The sequence below is a fragment of the Citrus clementina genome, unplaced genomic scaffold (genome assembly GCF_000493195.1).
Source record: "Citrus clementina cultivar Clemenules unplaced genomic scaffold, Citrus_clementina_v1.0 scaffold_2, whole genome shotgun sequence".
Lineage (NCBI taxonomy): Eukaryota > Viridiplantae > Streptophyta > Magnoliopsida > Sapindales > Rutaceae > Citrus > Citrus x clementina.
Window position 1 is genome coordinate 11,286,543 of NW_006262688.1, and position 19,750 is coordinate 11,306,292.

The 19,750-nt window shown below is 31.9% G+C and overlaps 1 protein-coding gene across 1 annotated transcript; it reads right to left on the bottom strand.

The window, feature by feature from the left end:
• Positions 1 to 2,039: 2,039 nt before the first annotated feature.
• On the bottom strand, positions 2,040 to 8,439 carry LOC18051953 (plant cysteine oxidase 5). Its single transcript, XM_006446744.2, has 6 exons — positions 8,231 to 8,439; positions 7,356 to 7,641; positions 5,531 to 5,676; positions 5,195 to 5,342; positions 2,597 to 2,800; positions 2,040 to 2,458 (listed from the first exon to the last, which is right to left on the bottom strand). The coding sequence occupies exons 2-6, from the start codon at positions 7,456 to 7,458 to the stop codon at positions 2,340 to 2,342; spliced, it is 720 nt and encodes a 239-aa protein (XP_006446807.1). The 5' UTR covers positions 7,459 to 7,641; positions 8,231 to 8,439; the 3' UTR covers positions 2,040 to 2,339.
• Between the last annotated feature and the right edge of the window lie 11,311 nt (positions 8,440 to 19,750).

Consider the following 19,750-nt stretch of genomic DNA (forward strand, 5'->3'; position numbering starts at 1 on the left):
GACGTGATCATACAAATAGTTCTTCTTTAGCGATTTGATGAGAGAGAAATGTTGGCTCGTGTTCGAGCGGATGTCATGGTTCAGTAGCAGTTCGATGCGTGTGAGAAATGAGACGCGATCGCGCGTAAATTAGCTCTGTACTGCGTAGCCCGGACTCCGACGGCAGAAGTAATAGCGTATCTATTATGCTCTAACATTGCGGTGAGAGAGTAGCAACGACTATTAGATACTGACAAGTGGGAAGTAGAAGAGATCGGGCACGGTCTTCCAGTTCTTTGGGAGCTAAGTTATAACGCGAGGCCCTTTATTTGTATCACAGTACAAGTTTTTTCATAGTGGGCAGTCTTTCCAGAGGAGTAGTTCCTGCAGTAAAGGGAGGGGAGAAGAAGTGGATGATACAAGGTTACCTTTCTGCAGTAGGTGACGACGAAACGGAGCCCCTTAATTTCCCGTGGGGGGGGGGGGGTGTGTGGGGGAAGACAAGAGGTACATGTGATGCTCAATATTCCTGGGTACTATTCTGAAGTAATATTCAAATCCTAAACCTTAATGCAAAGAATATATGGTCAATTCAATTATTCACAATCAGTAATATTTTATCGACCGAAATAGAAGAGATAACCAAACAGAAAATAAACATAATCAAAACAATTAGCTAGTTTGAGCTAGAGCTATCAGTTCTTTCAAGATTGCCCTTTTGTTCTTGTAATATATAATTGAGAATTCTAAGAATAACCATATTAATAAAAAAAATAACAATAATTAATCTTGATATTCTGTGAAAATTGGATAGCCATATGTGCAAAGAATAAGAATCTAGGTGGGATGGCCAAAGAGACGCCGCGAACATAGGCACCATGTGCTATCTCACTACAGAGGCAGAGGGATAGATATAGCGTCGTAGGTCACATGCATCTCCAGATTTTACTAATTTTTCTTTTCTTTTCTATTGAATCAGTGCCAATAAGATTAATAGTAATAACAACAGTAATACACTCCATTCATCCCCATGTATTTGCTTTATAGTTTATCATGCCGCTGTTAGGAAAAATCTAAAGAGCATTTGCTCATTTTTCCTTTCACTCTGTCAACGACACCAAGTAATTTTGCAAGTATCTTCCTACTATGAGCTCCATATTGAATGATAAGGCATTTGGTAGGCTTCTATATATTGAGGCAATCCGTCTCTACTCTCTAGAATCATATATTCATGTTCATATTATCATATACGACTCCATCATGCAAGTATGAAACTTGTGTAACTCAACTGCAAAGGCATTGTCTTGTTGTTACAGATGAAATTAAACCACCGTCTGCTCAATTCGCTTTATGATCAATTAGAGACACGTACCAAGTTATAGAAACCTAGGGTTTTCGACGTAAGCTTTGAAGGGCGGAAAAAAGTTGTTTGCTATATGCATCAACCATATATTATTATGCAACAGGGAACAGAAACCACTGAACTATGGTTTAGCTTCACAACTTAATTTCGAAAAAGAATTACTTTCATCAGCCAGGATCGAATCGATATATCAATATCAATTTGACCCGAGGTCTTGCAATTGGAATAAGTGCGGCAGCGGATCACAAAATCTTGGTGATCTTCTCTAACGAATGGAGAGTCCACTTGCAACTAATCCTAACATTGAAGAATTGAAAAAGCTCATATAAGCAAAAAAAAATCCCAAATATCCTTGATCATAAACACAAAATTGTCACTATAAATAAGAACCTCAATCCCTAAAGAAGGATGGGTGTAGACGTAAATATTGAAGAGATTTCAAGAGAAATGAATGACTCAATGATCTAGCAAATATATATATATATATTATTCAAGAAAAAGTAAAAGTATCTATTCAAACACTGCAGTGGAAGTCTCTACACAAACACTGCAGTGGAAGTGTGGAAAGAGCAGCCAGTAAGCATCTTAAAGATCCTGATGCTGTGTTGCGCTTCAATCACCTGCTCCCAGAAAATATTTTTCACTAACTAAAGACAATAGAAGAACCAAACGCCCAAACTGACCCAGCTCTCAAACAAAGATAAACAAAAGGATATTATCTTATTATTGTCATTGAGCAACAAATTCAAACAAGAATAGCGTCCGCGATGTCTCTCAACTTTCAGTCACTATCTCACTACTAACGCGTGAGGTCAGTAAATCAAAAGACTACAATGGTGTATAATAATATGTACACGCCCAATGCCTAAATTACATAGCCCCAAAAAAAATTATTGCCTAGGCTATTGACAACCCATGAACAATTTCCCTTCTATTCCCCATAATATGAAGAGCCAATATCATTAGAATGCATGCATGGTACATGAAACAAGATTTCTCAAGTTCTAATAACTGGACCCTTGTAATGCCCTCTTCGTATCACAAAGTTGTCAGGGGGTTGAAACTCTTCTAGCCAGGAAACTTCAGAGACAGTAACTCCATTCACTTCGAGTTCACCTTCATTTAGCAAGACAGGAAAATAGAATGAAAACTAGTACCAGCAGAATAAGTTACTTAATAAGAACATGTGATAACTATTCATAACCAAAAGCAATAATCATTATTCATTACATAATACAAAAGAAATTTCATTACCTGAAAGATCCCTTCTTGGAGATCTCCGGAAATAAGTGCAGTGTCGCCCATGATCTGCCGAGTATGGAGGGGAGAGGATATCAAAGATAGCACAGGGAGTTATGGCTCTGAAACAATGAATGTTCCCTCCGGTTGTGGGATAAAGAACTGTCGTCCCACAAGGGGCTGTCATATCTGTATCTTTAACAAGCTTCGCAGGTCTTGCTGCAAACCACCAATTATGACTTCTTGTGAATGGTCAAAACTTTAATTAAGATAAAATTTGCGACCACCTACCTGTCGAAATGGTAGGAGGAGCAGGATAAAGAGAGATCAAGCAAGAACATTTAATAAAAAGTTCAAAAACTCCAAATGTAAAAAATCACTATCATAGGTCACAAAAGCAATTCATCTCTATATTCATACATGAAGACGATAAACTAAAACTATTAAACATCAATCCTAGAAATAATCTGCTCAAAAACTCTTTTATTAAAAAAGATTTCATATCAGCTAATATGTCCATGTCCCTACATTTTGTTAACTATAAGATGACACAAATGACTAAGCCAATAATCCAGATCAACTTCATGATTTTAATTACACAGCACATCCAACTGACATGTTTCTAGACTTTTAATATATGACCAAGTGATCAGGTCCTGAGAAGCCCTCATCAAGACAGACTGTGCCATCTTATTTGCTTAACAAGAGCATGATGGCTTGCAAACAACTTTGCTTCCCCCGTTGTGCGCTCATGCTATGAACAGCTACCTCCTGAATGCCACTCTCCAAGAAGATAGATCAACCAAAATAACAAATACATTTAGCTAGGGCATCTTGGCCATTGAATTTAAATATTCTCAGCTTTCACTTCTCTCTAACCATATCTTCTTAAGCTAATTGAAGTAGTTACAGTGTAAAACATTCCTCATAATAGGTGCATTATTTAATCGGTTATCAAATTCTTTTTGTATTGAAACATCAAGCAGCCGACATATGTTACTCTTTTTCAATAAATAAAAACCAAACAACTTAATTTAATAATTACCAAGAAACACATCAAACAAATTTAAAATAAGTTTCAAAGAAACATTTTCTATAACTTATTTTCCATTAACACACAGAAAATATTAGTGGTTCCTATGTATGTTGTAAGCCAAGAAAGGGCCACCTACAATCTCAAAAATCTCCACATGAAACTAATAAGGTTCAAGCTCAGCCAATTTTAGATGCCCAGAAAAGTTTACCACAATAATCAAAGACAGCAACACATGAGAATTATGAAGCCAACATTTGAAAATAATGTTTGGAGAACTTGCTTTGTGTTCGAGCAATGCGAGAAAGACACATCAGATCTACAAGATTTCTACAAGGCTGTCAGTAAGCTGGAAAAAATTTTATTATGCAAAAATACTTGAATCATTGTCCCTGGGCTCACAAAATCTTCACTTTATTCCAACGAATTGAATAATGTCAAAACGTATGACGTAATAAAAGATTTCTGTCATTACACAGAATGAACCATATTATTATTCATACTATTGTTACTTCAATATGAACCATATTATTATTCATACTATTGTTACTTCAATATGAACCATATTATTATTCATACTATTGTTACTTCAATCAATATCACTACCTCAATCAATCCCGTGCATAAGAAAAAATGCAGAAATATAGATTTCTTTAAATTTCATTACATACTAAAGCACATAAAGAAAATCACACTTAAAAAAAAAAAAAAGAAGGGGGCACAAGGTTCTACTTTTGATAACCACATTAAATCAATTTTCAACAACCAGAAGTTGAATTATAAAGTGGTAAAGGCATTCTCAGACTAGTTGGTAGTAAATGATATTGACAAGTCATGAAATTTAATAACCAAGACTATTTGAATGATAGTTTTTCTTAGGTACACATTGCTTAGAATATTTATATTGCAGCTAGTTACCAAATGCTTTACTCAGTAGATGAAAGGCCAAAGGGCTTTTATGAGAAAAAGATGGAAAAAATTCTACTAATTAGTAACACAAATTGGCAGAACTAAAGGCATACTGACGTCAAAACAAGCATCACCCCTAACATCAAGAAAAAAAAGAAAATTATACAAATCTTGGTAGAAAAATGCTATCCATGATTTTCTCATCTCCCAAGCTGCCTTTATACACTTGTTTTACCTTATGGCACATTCAATGCAAATTCTTTTTCAACACAAAGTTCAATAGCCACCAGTCACATAAGAAACAACTACAAATATAGAATATAAAGATTAAACAGATTTATACAACATTTACATATCGAAATATAACCATCTTATCATTAAAAAACACAAAAGACGTTTCTATTATCAACTAGCAGAAATTATACCAAAGATTGATAGGTTTGGAAAGATGAGCACATTTAAAGTTTTAGACAAACAGAAAAGAGTTTACCATGATTTAGGTATTTTCATTTCTCAAAACGAATTACTTGACTCCAAAAACAATAAATGTTAGAAAAGAGAGTGCAATTTAAGTTCTAAAAGCAAGGGCATAGCTCTGGGTATTGTTTAGTGACATAAAAGGATTAAGAAAGTCAATTGAAGAGGGCATAAAATATGCCAAAAGAACACACCTTGCAATGGATCTTCAGGCTCAGGCAAATCAAGCCAATCATATGACTTGACATGTAAGGAACCATAGACAAGCTTGCTCAAAACAGTCATTCCTGGATGATTATGAAGGGGTATCATGGAGGATGGTGGCATACAGAAAATACCTATCTGGGAAAAAATGGAGATGAAAAACGAAAGGGGTTTCACTAATCCAATTTTCAAGTTTCGAATATAGAAATGCAATAATGGAAAAAGTTGATTGCGTTTAAATATAATGAAATTTTGAACCGGCAGAGTGCGTTTTAGCTTAGAAATTAGTATGCAATTAATTACTGGCATCTTGAAGCTGTGCTTACAGAGAAGCTGTCACATTCATGTAAGTGCAGGTACTTGATTGGAGCCAGTGATGGATGCCTCCCATTGCGTTCAAGCACAGGACCTGGCCAATTACGTACCAATTGCGCCTCCTGTTCGAGACCTACGTCTGAAGGCTTGATTTTGTCTGAAATAAAATAATATCTGGGATTATATAGAGCACAGCTAATATGGAAAGACCCCCAACAATGAAGTTAAGAACCTGGAATTTAATGTAAGCATAAACATGGGGAGGACAATAAAGAACTCCATAAATAAATCTAACTTGCACTTTCACGTGAATATCAACATACTGCAAAATGTATTAACTTCAAAAATGCAAGAAATGCATTTGCTGTTAAAAGAAACACACAAGTCACAAACATCACAGCATGGAAGTATGAAATAAACCATCGTGATATACAAGTTACATGCATATGGCAAACAAGCACATCAATTCCAAAAAATCACTTGTAGAGGACAGGCAAAGCGGGTATCTTCTCCAAATAAGTCTTTTCTCCCTCAGCATAACAGTAAGCAGTGCAGTCAATGGAAAATAAACTTGCCAGAAGTATGACAAACATGAGTAAACCCACGATGCTTGTAGTCCAAACAAGTACGCAGCTTGTACAATTAATAAAATTTCAAGAAGTACACGCAACTAATAAGGAAAAATTTAGCCATGATAATGCGAAATCTGTTTCCTATAAACTTTCCTAAGTGTACTAGACAATGTTTTATGCCTGAAAAGAAAGGAAGATGCCTCTCGTCGAAAACCTTAAATTGGTGTGACAGCAGAAGTATGGAAAATAAGAAAAACTTTAAAATGAAAACTAAGCATAGAATTCAAACCAGAAACGGCAAAAATGTAGTTTAGAGAAAAAAAAAAAAAAAAGACTAACATCAATTCTTCTCTAATACAGCCCCATTTCATTTCATGCAAAATATTATATGATATGAATGATGTGGTTTAGTATTAAGATATTCTCAATCATACAACTGAACATTGTGTTACCACTTGCATGATTAATTCCTGGAAATGTTCTTAACAGAACTTTGGGACTAACTCAGTAGTTCCTACCAACCCCAAAAAAGTGATTTAACAAGCTAGAGAATCAAAAATTCTGAAATGAACCATAAAGATTGGCAAGCCTACACAAGGATCTATGGTGCTTACCTAAAAAATTTGCTTATAATATCTATAGACATTGAATATCACATTTGAGAATCTTACAACTAAACTCATTTTTAAGCTGACAGTGACAATACCACGTTAAGCCATGTTGAGTGAAAGGTAAACAGACTTCTTAAATACAGCAGGAAGATCACATAAAACATTCGAACAAATTTCAAAGCAAGCAAGACTAATTATCCAAGAAGAAGCTAAAATACATCCTCATCATATAAGCAAGAAGATACCCTGTGTAATTATACATGAAGGAATTACTTTTAATTCCTACAATAAGCACACATGCTGGCCTATTTAAAAGGTGATTGGGTGCTATGTCATTACAAACATGGAAAACTCAAAAAGACCTGCTCTCAGTTCAAAACACCAATTTTGACTAAAAACTAAAACAAAGAGTAATTAACCATTTGTGTTGAAATGATAAATTCAACAAAAATTCCGAAATCTAATCAGTTGCTTAATAATTGATATAGAGAACCGAAAAAAAAGAATTGCTATCAACGATCATGCCGTATTTCCTATATATACCAACTAAACAATTTTGCATGCCTGACTTTAAAGTGGTACAAACTATAAAGTGTTTAAATAAGTTCATTAATAAATATAAAATAAGACAACTAAGAGCCAGTTCTCAATACCTAACATAGCACGAACTCTCTCAAGGGCTTCATCCGTGACGGGCCCTTCAGGCGAGAATGCTGCTCTGCAAGTATTGTAAAGTCTCTGTATATAATATGGCATGATGTAAAGACGGTACCAACTTAACTGAACTGATATCAGTAAGCCGATAACGTCTTTGGTAGAAATAACCCGCACTAGCTGCAACTACGATAAAAGATGCAGTTGAACACTTTGATCTTGGTTTGTGACGAAAATCCACGGTAATAGATCTGCATGACAGTTATCTCATCCCTCTCTGCCAATCTTGATTGAACAAACAGTAAATGATCACATAGTAATAAATATACATCACAATTCTTATTAACTGTATACAACTAAATATGAATACCTCAGCTGGTATTCCCCCAAAAATCATCTGAAAATCGATTGCTTGGATTTTTTTTTTTAACGCAATCCTAAACCTAAAGAAGCAAAATAAAAACTGCTTAATTGTATTCTAATTATATCCTAGTTTCTTCAAATTGTTCTCGGAGGGCCAACAAAATGCCTGCAAGATTCAAAATCTTCAAACATATCGTTTTGAGCAAGTTGGCTTAATTTGTACGTATGTGTCGATTATTCCATGTTGTCTTAAAAAAACAAAACAAAACAAAAAGCAAAAGGGAAAAGGTATATTATTTTTGGGAAAAAATAACAGCGATTTTTTCAATAACAATAATGATAATAATAATAATAATAAATAGAAGGGATTTAATGGGAACAAAATAACATAAAGGGAGATTTTAGTTAAAGTGCTGAAATTAAAAAAGAAAAGAGAAGGACGAGCGAATATGAGATTATTGAGATCCATGAAGTGAAAAAGGGGGGAGAGGCGGTGCGTAGGATAACGTACCGGATATGCGCAGGATAAGGATGACGCAAGGGAGATGAGAGGAGAGAAGCAGAGGAGAATCGCGGAACCGCTGAAGCAGGCAGGCAAGCAGCCCTTAAGTTTAAGAAGAAACAACGAAAGAAGAGGCACTACTCCTACTACAGGTAGAAAGGTGAAAGCAGATTTTGGACACGTCGGCGTGGGTAATTTTCTGGTTTCAAGAGCCTACTGGGCTTTTTCCCACTCTAGTCTGAACTGAACTAAAAACTAAACCGGTCTGTTGATTTTACGACTTTGCCCTCACTTCTTCCTGTGCCTGATAATATCTTCTTTAATGACGTATTTACTCAAATGAAATCTCTGTGAATTAATGTTCAGATCTTCAAAGGTCAGCTAAGGCGATTTGAAAATGAAGCTGGCAATAAATAAATAAATAAAAGAGTTATTATCGTAAAATATTTAATGACCAGAAAAAATATCATTTTATTACTCAATCTTCGCAAAATCTTTCATTTCATTACATGTTTATTAACTCCATTAATTGACTATTAGTTAACTAATAAAATACTAATACTAATAATATCCTTACTTTAAAATTTTAATTAAATTTAAAGTAAATAAAAACTAAAAAAAAAAAAAATCAATGTGTGCGCTTATGTTCCAACCCCGGTCCTTCTTCTTTTCTTCTTCTTTGTCATGTTTCCTTATTCTTCTTCTTCTTCTTCTTCTTCTTCTTCTTCTTTACCTTCAATCCCAACTCTCTTGGATTCGGGCGAGTGGCGAGTTAGTTGGTAGCGGATGCATGCACCTGCCAGTTAGAATTGAAGGCGTCGTTAGTGTTGGCTTGGGACTGTCAATTGGCTGTATTTGATCTTTGATAAATGATTTACGGTCTTATTTTGTCCAATAATGACTAAATTACCATTACAATTTTAAAGTATATACATTTTTACCTTTTTATATACATTTGTATCAACATTTTGATTGTAAAGTCAATTTTGCCCCTATAATGTCAGCATGACATTAGCGTTGGACTGATGGTTTTAATGAAAATGTAATCAAATAAAATATTTTGTAAAGATTTAATTGTATTAGTTATTCGATATCTTATAATTTCTATAATAATTAAATGAAATAACCCATAAGTAAATTGCAATAAATGTATTTAAGAAGGCAACAAAACCGGCCCAGCCACCGTCAAGCTGACAGGTAAGCGGTAAATGCTAGCAGCACGAGGGCTTTCCCTTTTCCAATCCTCATGAAATCCAAATTAATAGCCAAATTGTTAATTTGCTATTTAAGATTTTGTTACTAATTTGCTATTTAATTTTCCTTTTTCAATTCTAAGGGTCAGTTTGGAAATGTTGCAATTTTTAAAATAATTATTTTTAGTTGTACCGTAGAAATAATCAGTTATAAAAATAATTAGTCAAATGTTTGGTAAATTTTGTATTCTGAGACTGAAATACTACGAGTTTTGAAAGCAAGTATGGACATTTGGTAAATTATACTGTTAAACTGCTGAGAGAAAATAAATGACTAAAATATCCATAATGTAGAATAAAAAATTTACTTATACATATAAAAACATGTATATATAATATTTTTAATTGTGTATTATAATAATTTTTACTAAAAATAAAATTTTTAATATATTGATTTTATTTTTTTATTTTTTATCTTAAAACAATTGATAATTAAATTTATAATATAGTGAAACAAATTTAATAATTATTCGACCAACAAATTAATATTAATGAATTATAATATAAATTTATTAAATATTGATTTGTTTCCAATTTGAATAAGGATAATTTTGGATTTAGGTAATACTTTTAAGGATATTTATGTAATTGTATTAAATGATAAAATTGATTCTTAAAATCAGAATTTAAAAGCTACTCATTCCATACTTTTCATAATCAGCTATAGGAGGGGTTGATTTTGACAAAAGTGATTTTGATTTTTTTTCTAAACAATAAAATTAGCTTTTACTTTTTTAAAATCACTTTTAAACCTCCTAAAAACAATCTCAAACGAGCCCTTACTATGATTTGTCTTAAATATTCCGTTAATTTTAACAATTTGATGATAAATTGATTATTTCTCCTTAAAAGAATAAGTGCCTGTTTGGTATAGCTTATTTAAGAGCCATAAGTGCTTATTTAATCGTATAAGCACTTTTTAAAATTTTTTATGGTGTTTGGTTATTTTTTTAGTAGAGTTTTTTTAGCTTAAATAAGCTAATTTACCTCTACTAGCAAAAGCCCAAAATTTGAGCTTTTGGGAGTAGAGGTTAGAGAGCTTTTCTAAAAATATATAATATAAAAAATATCACACAGTTTAATGGTTCAAAAGTACTTTTTTTATTGACAACCAAATACCCAATGACTTTTTGTCCAAAAGCTCTATTGGTATAAGCTCTACTGCTATAAGCTCTACTGTTATAAGCTCTATTTAATAAGCTATACCAAACGGAGCCTAAGTGTGATAAAATTATATCTCCAATAAACTTTATCGCCTTAGGAAAAAATATCAGCTAAAGTCTATGGTATAGTTGTAATGTAGGCAATTCGTATTGTGCCCTGGTTAATTAACAGAGTAATATAAGTGGAAGAAAAGTATATCACTAATTACTAAACATTAAACAACATATAAGTAGGCTTGGCAAAACTTTCCACCAACCGGTAACCATGTTAACATATCTGGAAACCATACAAAAAAAAATGATTTTTGGGTATAAATAGAGTGTTTTTGACGCACTGCATTACTTGTATTGTATTAAGACTCATTATATAAAATTGTAATACTATGATTAGTGTAGTTTAAACTGTATTATATAACATAATATTATTTTATATTAATAGTAATATTAAAATTATCTAAAATGATTAATATTTAGCATTTTATTATTAATTTTTAAAATTAATTATTAATTATTAAATAATTATTCATATAATATACAAATGATCAATAATATACTATTATTAAATAATAAAATGCGATAATGTTATTAATAAATTATATTTTACTATTTTAATATAACTATTTTCTATATATTAGTTATTATAATATAGTATAATTTAATATTATATGGTAAAAATATAATATAATATAAAATCATAAATTTATTTCTATTTATTAATGTCGAATATAGTTGTTTAATTTAAATTTATTTTTAAATTTATAATTTAGTAAATAATAAATAGTTAAATAAAATTAAAAATTCTTTTACATGTCTAAATTTAGTAATTATAATTATTTTATCTAATAAAGTAAAATAATGTATTATCATTTATTTATTAAGTATTTACATTTTATATTCTTATTTAAATTAAATTAAATTTTTATTTAAATACAATTATAAATTGATATTTAATTAATATAAATTATAAAAAGATTTCAATAAGTTTAAATTTATTATAATTTACGAATAATAAAAGTTAATTATTGTATTTAAAAAATAAATATTATTTTAATATGGTACAGTCTAAACCCTACTCCCCTATGCCCCATGGGTTGCCTTTCATTACATTAGTCATATTTAATGCAGTGCAATGTAATTAGAAATTGCAGCAAAACATGATTAGCATAAGAATAGTATTTTAATGTAATGCAATGCACTAGGGGTGTTCGCGGATTAATTTGGTAAAATTATTCAAATTCAATCTATATATTTACGGATCAAATGCGAATTTAATACAATCTACTATTTTGCAGATTTAATATGGATTAAAAAAATTTCTCCCTATCCAATCCACAAAATTCACATTTTGCAACCTGACAAAAATGAGACGAGGCAAAAGAATGCTGCCCAAATATTATACACGTTCAAACGTGGAGAAGGATCAAAGGTGGCCAAATGGACATATTTTACTTACTTGAAAGTGGAGAACGAAGAAAGATTTATAAATCAAATGTGTTATACTTGGTCTATGGAGAATTATGTCAAGTGGTCAAGACTAAAGTTTTGTTAGATTATCTACATTACTCAAAGTTATAGTTACTGAGTTTTGTTTGCCAATTACATATGAATCTATAACAATTTGATACTATTGGAATTTAATGTTACAATTTGGAGAAATTTTGGGTTTGCTATATACTAGCCTTATGAAGAATAGCATACCTAGAGCATAGATTACTTCTTGTGTATTATAGTTGAGTTTCTTCATTATCAAATATGGTTTGCCTTTGCTCAAGGTTCGTGTAAACAACATCCTTCACCAAGAAATGCCTTCAAGGTCGATGTTGATGCAGCAATTGATAAACAAAATCAACTAGTAAGATTGGGAGTAGTCATAAAGGATTCAAATAGCAAGATAATTGGAACAGCTGTGAAGACATCACAGTTATGGAAGGATGTGGCATATGCAGAGGCTGAAGCTATGAAACGGGGGCTAGAGGTAGCAAAGGAAGTTGCTGATTTGGTCAACAATAAGAAATGAAGCAGAACTGAAATTGATTAGGTAATTTCTGAAATCTAAAACCAAAGCAAGCTGTTTCAGAAAGTCAGATTTCAACACATCCCAAGATTATGTGATGCCCAGGCTCACCCTTTGGCTAAAATATATTGTAAATCACAACACAACTGATGTATGGCTGGACCTTATATTAGCAAAAGTAGTTACTGTATTATTTTATTTCTAAATGAACGAAAATGTCTATTTCTTTATCAAAAAAAAGAAGAAAACTTTCATTTTGTAAGAACAATATTTTTTTTCAATTACAAAAAATTATGTGCAAACAACTTTCATTCTATCGTTCATTTATCTAAACTTGCAGCGTTCAACAAACCTAAGCATTGAACATTAAAATATCAAACAAAAGAATCACTTGGCATTAATATAAAGCTCTTGATGAAAGGGCACAAATAGTACAAAAATACAAAAACCAGCAATTTGTAAATGAATCTAAACCAACAAAAATTACATTAACATTGTTTGATCTGGAACTAAGTATTAAAGGAAAAAACTGAACTCAAAATTTTGTTATATTAAATTTGTGCTGTTGGAAGCTTGAGAGCCTTGAAATCCATTTGAGAATCATGTGCTATCTTGTTGAAACAAAGGCTTGAAAATTTATTTGTTGAAGTAAATCATGAGAATTGGCATGTCGAACTTGAGTCATCAATTGTGGCTGCAATAACAAGCATGGAAAGGAACTGTTACGCTAGCTAGAAAGAATAAAATTCAGTTTCGCATACAGAAACTAATTAAAAACCACTTACAGAATAAAAATGATAAATCATTAATGAATGAGTATTAATAATCACTGGAAGCAATTGAATAGGTGGCTGTGACAATGAACAATTTAAACAAAAAATTAATCCAGATGGAAGTAATTGCTCAATATTGTATCTATATAAAACAAATTAATTGATAATATCGACAATTACCAGGATTATTTGAGACTAGCAATTTGGTAGCTTCTTTTTCTTATTTTTTGTCAAGGCTACCTCCAAACTACTATTGAATCTACGTCTTCCACGAGATGACTCCTTCTTCTTCAGACCTTTTGCTTTAACAATATCTATGTGCTGAGTCAAAGGAGATTCTTGAACTTTTTCTTGCACACTACCATCCATTTCCAAACGTAAAATATCCTCAACTAGTCCTGCCAAATCCATGGCATGCACATATTTGCTAGTTCATATGCTTTTTTTACTTTTGGAAGCCCTGTTGGATATCTTGGTAAATATAGAGCATAAAGACTTGTATTGACATGTTTGTTGTAACTGAGGATCCGCTTGGATATCACACCCATACATGTCTTTGATACATTCTGCTCTTACTTGTTTTGTCCATTTTTTTAAAATATACTCGGTAGGAATTTCTTTGACATCCATAACATCTCTAAGAACCTTGATGATATGGCTATATAAAACTCCCTCATCTTAAACCTCTTGCATCTACGAGACAATGTGCCATCATTCTCTATTTTCACACATCTCTTTTCAAATTCATCCATACCAACCGTATGCACTAAATATTCACAATCCTTATAGTCTTTTTTCATAGATAAATCGATAGACTCTTCAAATTGGTTTTGAAACTCTTGAAAAATTACCTTTGTGTAAATCTCCCTTGCATGAGCCAACATTTTAACAGACATTTTTATATTGACTAACCTATAACATAATTCATACTATGTTTCTAATTCTTTGTACCGTTTATCATTAACCATCCTTTCAAAGTGCATAAAAAACTGAGGCATATTAATATATGATTTCAAGTAGTCCTTTAGAGTTGCATTAAAACTCTCACTAAGCTAAGTGCTCTTCATTTCAGCAAACCGCGCCTGCCTCACATATGTGTAAACTCGTTTATGCCTTAACTCAAATATACTTTTTAGCCAACTATTACCTTGTGCATCATATTCATCAAGCATGCTATCCCAAGCAATTAGAAACTCATTTTCATCCTCAATACTATCCATAAACACCGACAAGACATTTTTCATTGTACCAGTACTTTTAAACACACCATTTACATGCTTCAAGGCATTTTACATCATATGTCATGCGCAAAGCCTATGATATGTATTTGGCATGACATTTAAGATAGCCTTGGCCATTGCAGCATCCTAATATATGAAAATTCTTTTTGGAGCCTTTCCAGACATAGCCTGCAAAAATGTTTGAAATAGCCAAATAAAGGAATCAGCAATTTCATCATACAATAATGCTGCACCAAAGGTAACAATTTCTCGATGATGATTTAGTCCAACAAACACTGCAAATGGCCGATTCTATATTATTAACTTTGTAAGTCGTATCAAAACTTACAAAATCACCAAATTGACCATAATCAATTATCATTTTAGCATCAGCCCAAAATATATTTGTGATTTACTCTTCATTATCTAATTGTATATAGGAAATTACTCTTCATTATCTAATTGTATAGAGGAAATAAATGAAGGATTTTTTAAATGTTGTTCAGAGAAATAATTTAGAATATATCCTGCTTCTCCATATACCATTGGCTTTTGTCTTCTCGTTCTAAGTAATTCTTTTGATCGAGTCTTGTATATCCAAGAGACTCTATTCCACTTGCTTGCTTTACTATTAGCTCAAAAGTAGACTTAAGTGAAATTCCAGATTCATCTGCCAAATCTACTTCCATTGCTTGTGAACTGGATATTCTTCTTTGCGAAGGTAACATATGAGTGCACTCTTCCATTACAAAAGGATGATTATGTGATTCCACAAAATGATTAACAAAAAATTTGTTCTTGTTCCTATCAAATTTAACACATAATTAAGCACCACAATCAATTCTCGTCTCTGCTCTAGGTTTTACAGTCAAATGATCTCATTTATCTTTCGATCGCAAACTTGCTTTAGCACAAACGAATTGCCTAGAGGTGATTTCACCTGTACATTTATTCTTACCAAAGGTTTCTTTTCTAATATTGGACCCCACTTTTAACCCATACACATTGTAGAAATCATATGTTGATTCATCATAATCAAACTCCATCCCATATTTAGGTTTCCAATACAATTCGCTAAAATTTTCTAAAACAGCATTAGTTGCGACCATTTAAAGAACCAATGAAAACTAAAACAATAAACTTGTAGCAACCATTGAAAAAAATTATTAACATTATATCAAGTTGCAGAGGATAAAAGTATAGTGAAATCAAGAAGCATTATAGAATCATAAGCTAACCTCGTTGGACTATTAATGTTGTTGAAGTTCACGTTCAGTGAAGTAAACTAGTTTTCTCAAATTTTTCTTACCACAATTGCTAATTATTTAGGAGATGAAAAGTTTTTGATGGTGAGAGAATAAATTGATAGAAGCGGGAAAACATCCATGTAAAACACATCATTTAAGAGGTTGTGAAAATAATTAATTACAAATAAATCTTGGCCATTGAATTTAATAATGTCACGTGTCAATGGATCCTTTAAAACTTAGATAATGATCAGATCAGGAGAGGATCTCATTCCTTTTATATGTACTAGTAAAAGCTCAAATTTTAGACTTTTGGGAGTAGAGGTTCATAAAAAAATTTTAACAATTTTATTTGATAATTTTATTTTATTTTTTTCATAACGTAATTTTAAAAAAGCTTGCATATTAAAATAATTTAATGAATTTTTAATAAAAGCTCTTATTGACAATTAAACAATTAATTTTTTTTAGGTAAAATCTCTATTTATAAAAGCTCCACTAACAAAAAAACTCTACTTAAATAAATTCTACTTAAAAAACTATATCAAGCGGAGTCTTAATCCTAACTCCCAAATATAACTTGAATGGATTATGTCATTAGTTGTCAAACTGTTCAAACTCATTTTATAATCGATCAGTTTTGTATTTGATCTTCGAAAACTGTTTTGCCTATTTTTAAATGCATTATACACTTGTAATTCGAAAAAAGAAAAAGAAAACGCATTGTGCCCTTAATATTTTAATACTTAGTTACTTAAATGTTCATTTCTTAATTGAAAAAGAATGACAATAAAGTGACTGTGGAATATAATCATTGATTATAAATGGTACCATTGAACCCCAAAATTCTCAAGTATTTATTGCGAAACTTGAGTTACTGTTGTACATATCAAAACGTAAAGGACAATGAATATTAATCTCGGTAATAAAACGAGTGAATTGAATTTTATTACGAACTTGCAAATTTTTTTAATTATTATACTTTTTTCTCTTTAATTTTACGTTCGAGTGTCAATTTTATTATTTTTAGAAATATAGTCTTAGTTAAACAATTAGAAAAAATTCTTGTACATCATATACACAAAGAATTATTTTCTTAAGATTTTCTTTTAATTAGTATTATATTCTTAAATAGTTAATGCTTTTCAAATTAATAGGCAAGTTTGTCAGTATATGATTTACACAACAATCAATTTGTCATGCCTAAATATATAAAAATAATGACATTATCAAAAATTAATATGCAAACCATGGTTTTAAATCCATTTTATATATGTGTGTGTGTTGGCATCTTTCACACAGATATACTGGCCTGGTTTCTTTAGGGAAAAAAACTAGCATTTTGCCATCTTCTGCCATCTTTTAACCAGTTTACTTTTGGAGCTTCATGGACTTGCATGTGCTTGTTATTTTGCTCATATTCATTTATTCATTGTGGTGGAAAACTTAATTGGTTTTGTTTAAATATTTTGGGTTGGATGATTCTTCTTTCCCCAATAATAAATCTGGTGATTGGAAGGTTGTTATGGCTCTTGGAAAGCATGTGGGTTTGCACTTTGTAGGTCATGGTATGGTGAATAACAAGGGCTAATTCATCTGATTTCATAATTAATCAATTTATTTAGACTAACACTTTATACAATTATAGAAGATGGTTTGACAGACTTTTTACCCCAATCTTATGCCTTGTGACTTATTTATTTGCAATTATTTAAGACTTTTATAGGCACCAAGAGAATTTCTTTTTAATATTTACATCATTACATCTTATTCTAAAAGAATCAATTTTATGACTTATCATTATTTTATGTTACATCACATTATATATGTTTATTTGTAAGGAATGAATATATATATATATATATATATATATACTATCCTCTGTAGTTGGACCATTTTCTTTTATGAGACGAAAAAACTAAATAAACCCAACTAAAAAAAGTGATTCGCTAAGCACTTGGAGATGAAGGGTGAACCCTCGAGAGTTCTTTGTTTGGAACTATACTGGATACATATGATTAAATATATTATTTATTGACAAATCGATGTGTTGAAATTTTTATGCGGGTTTAAGAATTTTAGAGACCTACTTTCACAATATATGGTAGATAAGGTCATGGAGTCTATTCGGGATATCAGGTTCACAAATATATCATTAGTCATTACTAGTTGAGGGTAAATCTTGACTTATAAATAATCTTTTTCTTTTTAGTTAAATATTCGCTGGTGGGTGAGAGCAGGGAGTAGTACCTAGTAGCTAGAAAGATATTGACCATCAAGAATATGAGACAAAATTTTACAAGAATGAGATTTACACGGACAATGATAATTCACCTTCACTTTGATTAGTACTAACAAGTTTATTATTGTATAGCTTGGACTGCTCCACCATATGGAGATGTAAAAATTAATGTTGGTACAGCCACTAATGTGTCTAAGCAATGCTCAGGATTAGGAGTTGTGATTTGGGACTCTACAGGGAGTTGAGTTCTATAAGAGCAGCTATCAAAGTCTCTAGCTTTCAAGGAGATACATACTGTGCTGAAGCAGAGGCAGTGGAGCTGGGCATTCAGATTGGGGAGGAAGCAGGGCTGCAATCAATTATTTTGGAAATTGATTCTCAGGTTGCGGCGGAGCTGATAAACAACAGAAACGACAGCATGACTGAAATTTTGTGGATCATTTCTGAAATTCAAACTCACTAGAAGGATTTCAAGTTTTTTAAAGTAAAGTTTTTTTTTTTTTTTTTTTTGTTTTCAACGAGTTAGATATGCTAATGATACAATTGCGCTCTTATTTGTTTCCAGCGGATTTTAGCAATTAAACAATTGCTCCATCAGTTAATAAGTTTGTACTTGTTACAAGAATTAACCTTTTAATAGTTGCATTTGTGTTCAAAATTGTTTGTCCGGCGTTCACCCGCCAAATACCGGAAGAACAAGTTAATAAAATCTGTACCGTTGAGTTTCTGTGGCTTCCCTAGATTTCGGCAATCGAAATCCAATGGTCAACAAAATTTGGGGTAGGTTGCCCGAGAGGCAACGTAGTCTTGGTAAAGGAAAATGTTAGGTGTCTAGAAGGGCGAGAGAAATAGCAGCGCACGTTAGAAGTATTCTAAAATAGTAACCTTCGTAACTACACGATTAAATTATAATAAATTTTTTTATTATTTATCAATTTACGTGTGTGGTTAAACTTTATTTATGCTCCAACATAACCATAACCTTATCTTTTTACTCCATCTTTGCAACTCTCTCTCACTATCCAGTGCCGATGACGACATGACCGCCGACGATGACATGGTCATCGCCAAAGAACCGGGCCGTGTATTTTGCAATTTCTCGGTTTGTGACAATAATGGAAAGCTCGTGAGAATTTTGAAATTGTAGTCAAGAAAAGGAAGCAGCACGTTATTTGCAAAACATTTTTAGCTGATGAAATTCAATTCTTCAGGCTGTCACAACTAGATGCATTTGCACTGTCATTACAATTTATGGAAATTAAAGTAGTTAATGGTTACTAAATCAATTGGCTATTGAAAGTGTGGTTTGAAAATTGACTAACTCTAAAATTCTTCAACAAATCATATTCTAAATATAGGCTTTTTTCCTTTTTCTGATTAATAGCTTCCCAATAAAACTAATCTGCCCTCGTGAGAACCAGAGCATTAATTTCTTGTAAGAGTTGCAGAAGGTCAAAGAATTTCAAATCGTGAAATGGAGTGATTGAGCGAGAGAGAGAGAGATCGTGAAATAGTGAGAGATAGTAAGAGGGAGGGCTGTTCGATAGAGATAGTGAGAGAGGATTACAAAAATGGAGTAAGGAGCGGATAAGAATCGCGCTGGCGTTTCTCTCGCTC

Coding starts and splice junctions, on each gene's coding strand:
- LOC18051953 (XM_006446744.2), bottom strand. CDS start 7,458: ATGCCATATTATATACAGAGACTTTACAATACTTGCAGAGCAGCATTC. Junction 5,677..7,355: donor GAGAGTTCGTGCTATGTTAG/GTATTGAGAACT, acceptor ATTTTATTTCAG/ACAAAATCAAGCCTTCAGAC. Junction 5,343..5,530: donor ATGAATGTGACAGCTTCTCT/GTAAGCACAGCT, acceptor ATTTTTTCCCAG/ATAGGTATTTTCTGTATGCC.